The 4,949-nt window shown below is 34.6% G+C and overlaps 1 protein-coding gene across 1 annotated transcript in view; it reads left to right on the plus strand.

The window, feature by feature from the left end:
* The window catches only part of STK31 (serine/threonine kinase 31), a 178,608-nt gene that overhangs the window by 130,100 nt on the left and 43,559 nt on the right, over nucleotides 1-4,949 (plus strand). The window contains exons 12-15 of the mRNA XM_012640670.1: nucleotides 561-686; nucleotides 1,289-1,414; nucleotides 1,599-1,685; nucleotides 2,394-2,543. Of these exons, the coding sequence (XP_012496124.1) occupies nucleotides 561-686; nucleotides 1,289-1,414; nucleotides 1,599-1,685; nucleotides 2,394-2,543 (489 nt within the window). The remainder of the gene's footprint in view (nucleotides 1-560; nucleotides 687-1,288; nucleotides 1,415-1,598; nucleotides 1,686-2,393; nucleotides 2,544-4,949) is intronic.

The raw sequence follows: 4,949 nt of genomic DNA on the forward strand, positions 1-4,949 counted from the left end.
AAATGTTCGTACCCCATAATATTCTGAAATAAAAAAAATATAAAATGTTGACTATCAGATTTTATTGCCAAAAATTACTCCTTTTAAAAGGTAGCAGAAATATCTGGGAGCATTAAAATATTTGAAAGCCATGTTCACATTTGATGACTCCAAGCAGAGGCAGAAGTGTTACAGTTATTTCCTACTAGTCATAATTTTTAGACTTCTCATTCCCATTTTACAACTACCTTTTTATTTGTCATTATTTTAATATTTTTAGGAATCATGAGTTTTCTCAAGTAAACATTAGGGTTTTTAGGAAACACGTCTGGTTAATCCTAGTCATCTCCAGAATCTGTTCTAGAGCTATAGCAGCAATTAAATGTTTGCTGATTATACTTTGGGAGTCGTTCAAGATCCAGGAACTGGAAAAAATACAAAACTTTAAATATTTTTATTTTGTTGGTTTTTCCAGTAGGGTTGATGATATCCAATCATTTAGTAGCATGTAACCAATTATGTTGATGATTTAAAGTGCGGAATTGTTTGGATTCTCAACTGTAATAAAAACTTGTGCCTAGAACTCTGGTGGTCTTTTTACTATGAGCTTGGAACGGGATCTTCTTGATGCTGAGCCCATGAAGGAACTTAGCAGCAAACGTCCTTTGGTATGTTCTGAGGTTAATGGGCAGATAATTCTTTTAAAGGTAAGTCTAAGTTCTTCCTTCTAGGAGATTCAGCAGTATAAAGGGGAGTGGTACTGTTACTTTTCAGGAAAGAAAAAAAAAGCACTGTTCGTTTTATAAAGTGTATAAGTTGATAGGCATGATGATTGTGCTTCCAGTTTGGTTACCAGAACTAAGTTTTACTAAAGGTTCCCTCATTTCCCTAAGTAGAATATGTCTTTAATAGTATGTACTTGCTTTCCTATTTTGTGTAAACTTATTACATTCTATCCAGTAGCCTTTTAAAATTTTTGATTTTCTTGCATTTCTCCTTGAAATCTCAGCTGTGTTGCCTATACAGGCTTCTGCTCCTTGATTTCTTTTCATCATTGATCTGGGAAACTGTTAATCATGATAATAGTATTATTAATTTGGCCTTACTTGCTACACATTCGAGAATGTGTAGTAAGCTATAGGTAGAATTGTTATTTACTTTCTAAATTATATTATTCAAAGAAGGCAGAAAATGTACTTATAAACTTAAAAAACAAAATTGCATGTAATTTAACTAAGTTGGGAAGATGTATAATTAGAGTGGGAATTTTAATCTTGGAATTACCAGTGCCTCTTTGTTTTGGCACAAGGGCTATTCTGTGGATGTTGACACAGAAGCCAGAGCGATTCAGAGAGCAGCCACCTATCACAGAGCTTGGAGAGAAGCTAAAGAAGAGTCAGGGTTACTACCATTGATATTCCTGTTTTTGTGCAAGGTAAAGTTCTTATGCTAATCTCTTGCAGAAAACATTTTATTTAAATAAGTTTTAACTCCAAGTTTTAGAACAGTAATTCATTCCTCTTAAAATAAAGCAAAAATTACCTAATAGAAAGAATGTATATTAAAAATAAGTTGAAGAATTTTTCACTTGGAGTCACATTCTCTGCTTTGCTTCTTAGTCTGATCCTATGGCTTATCTGATGGTCCCATACTATCCTAGGGCAAACCTGAGTGCTATTCAAGCCAGTATGCCTTTAACTTCAGCAGTAAGTAAAAACACTATTTCCATGGATGTATTAAATAAGAAAATAATACATATTATTTATTCAAGGCATTCTTCATACTATATACTATGTAAAATTTTGACTTGTGTTATTCTATTTAATTATCACATCAACCCTGTGATATGAGTTATCCTATTACACAGATGAGGAAAAGGCTTTAAGTGACTTGCAAAGGGTCTGTCTGCCAGAGGTAGAGTTGGGGTTTGAAATTAGGTCTTTCTAGTTCCAAAGCCTAAGGTTGTAACGATTAAACTGTGTTGCATGTGAATGGCCTTGTATGGCATTTAGTTTTATAAGTGCTTAAGTGATAGCTTTAATTGTTGTCATTGTAAATTTAGGATTAGTAATAACAACAAAGGAGGCCCGATTCTTCCTACGTAGTAACACTATTTTAGTCTTTTCTTTTCTAGATGCTTTACATGGTTGTTATTTGTAATCTAAGTCTTCTTAAGAGACTGTAGAATATACATATGATTACACACATACACATACACACACGAGATCACCAGTTACATAATCAAGGCTTCATCTGGCCTTTAATTCTTTCTCTATGCTGTATTTGTATTAAAGGTTCATTTAGAGGAAGCTTTACTCACTGCTGGAACAGTCTTTTAATTAGAGAAAAGGTTCAGGTATTAAAATAAACGATTTGCCTACTTCCTGACTTCTTTTGTTTGTACTTATCTATAGGAAGCTTTAAAGGTCATGAAAGGTGTTGCCCAGGGCCTGCATACATTGCACAAGGCTGACATAATTCATGGATCACTTCATCAGAACAATGTGTTTGCTTTAAACCGTGAACAAGGAATTGTTGGAGATTTTGACTTCACCAAATCCGTGGTAAAATATCATAGTTTTACAAATAGGTTATAGATTTATTTAATGTTATTAGGCAGTAGTTCAGCACTTGTACATAATGTGCTGATTTATTATAGGATTCGTGCCTTCAGTTAAGGTGTGCCATGTATTGTAAGCAATTACCCGCTATCAACTAGGTACTGGAACTAGAGTTTCTAACTTTTTTCATTGCATATTTCAACCATAAGTCTTAGGAGCAACCTGACATTACACTCAATGGCATTGATAACATTAATCATTTTATCATCATCAGGAAATATTTAATGGCTACAAAATATGCAAGGAAAGCTAGGTGGCCCATCTATCTCCCAGCCTCCCTCTCCTGGTGTACCCGCAAGAGATTAACTTTAAATACACCTATTTTGTACTTTTTTTTTTTTTTTTTTTGAGACAGAGTCTCACTTTTTTGCCCGGGCTAGAGTGAGTGCCGTGGCGTCAGCCTAGCTCACAGCAACCTCAAACTCCTGGGCTCAAGCAATCCTTCTGCCTCAGCCTCCCGAGTAGCTGGGACTACAGGCATGTGCCACCATGCCCGGCTAATTTTTTTCTATATATTTTTAGTTGTCCGATTGATTTCTTTCTATTTTTAGTAGAGATGGGGTCTCGCTCTTGCTCAGGCTGGTCTCGAACTCCTGAGCTCAAACAATCCGCCCGCCTCGGTCTCCCAGCGTGCTAGGATTACAGGCGTGAGCCACCGTGCCCAGCCTATTTTGCATTTTTTTATTAATAATGTACATTTTTAGAAACCTGGGAACCTTGGGCTTTCCCATTTAATTTAAGTCCTAATTAAACTACAATGCCTGTTAATTTGGTGCCATATTACCTCAGAATAGGCAGTTTGTAGAGATAGCGAAGATAAGACAAAGAATTGTGAATTTTTTTTTTTGTTGTTAGAATGAGCAGTCTTAAAATACACATGATCATGAGGGAGCAATTCCCTAATTGTTTTAATTGACAAAAATTGTATTTACCGTGTACATGTTTTGAAATTTGTATACAGTGTGGAATGGCTAAATCAGCAAGTCTCTTTTTAAAAATCATGGTTTTATTGAGATATAATTAACATATCATAAAGTGTACAATTCAGTAGTATTTTTAGTACATTCACAAAATTGTGCATTGATCACCACTACCTAATTCCAGAACGTTTTTATCACTCCCAAAAAGAAACTCTGTACTGATTAGCAGTCACTTTCCATTTCCCGCTCCTCTTGGGCCTTGGAAACCACTAATACACTTCCTATCTCTGTGGATTTGCCTATTCTGGACATCTCATGTAAATGGAATCATACAATATGTGGCCTTTTGTGATTGGCTTATTTCACTTAGCATAATGTTTTCAAAGTTCATCCATGTTGTAGTATGCATTAGATTGTAATTCCCTTTTTTGTGGCCAAATAATATTTTATTGTATGGATAATACCACATTTAGTTTATATATTGATTAGTTGATGGACATTTGGGTTGTTTATACTTTTTGGTTATCATGGATAATGCTGCTATGAACATTAGTGTACAAGTTTTTGTGTGGGCATACTTTCATTTCTCTTAGGAGTGGAATTATTGGATAATATGGTATGAAACTCTATTTTTCACCTTGTGAGGAGCCAAACTGTTTTCCAAAGTGGCTGCACCATTTTACGTTCTCCTCAACAATGTATAACGATTCCAGTTTCTCCATATCCTTGCCAACATTTGTTATTATCTGAGCAATTCCCTTTGACTAGTTTATGTCATAATGCCTTGTACTTTGGTCATCTGTAAGTCATAGGGTACTGCCACCAGTGTATATGTAGTCTCAGTGGTTTTCATATGGTAGCTCAAAAAACTGAGAAAATGAAAATGTAAAACTGTAATCAAAAGCTGGATTATGCAGGATTTATGCAGATTGATTTGCTGAAATATTTATTTTAAAACATTAATTTATCTGAAAATTAAGATAGCACCCTAATAAAAGTAACTAAATTGTGAGTTTTAAAGATTCTCAACTTTTAGGGATTCTGGTCAGTTTACCTTTGAGCATACTATTTGCATAACTAGATATTACAACTCCAAGAATTATTCTTCCTTTTTTATACTCATTGGTCACCTGTTATTATTCCCAAAACATTGTTTTAATCTTCAGTTAAAATTATTTACTCTGAATTATTGATTAAACTCACTTTTTGCTACATTTTTCGTACTACGTTCAGATCGAAGCGTTAATCAGGAAGAGAAATTTGAAAAGTAGTCTGAAGTCAAGATGATTGCTTTTCAGACTTTATGGTGCATATTAATCATGTGGGGATCTTGTTAAAGTGCAGATTATTATTCAGCATTTCTGGGTTGGATATTCTGCTTTTCTGACAAGCTCCCAGTTGATGCCATAGCTCCTGACTTTTGGACCAC

Source organism: Propithecus coquereli, unplaced genomic scaffold (assembly GCF_000956105.1).
Source record: "Propithecus coquereli isolate 6110/MARCELLA unplaced genomic scaffold, Pcoq_1.0 Scaffold156, whole genome shotgun sequence".
Lineage (NCBI taxonomy): Eukaryota > Metazoa > Chordata > Mammalia > Primates > Indriidae > Propithecus > Propithecus coquereli.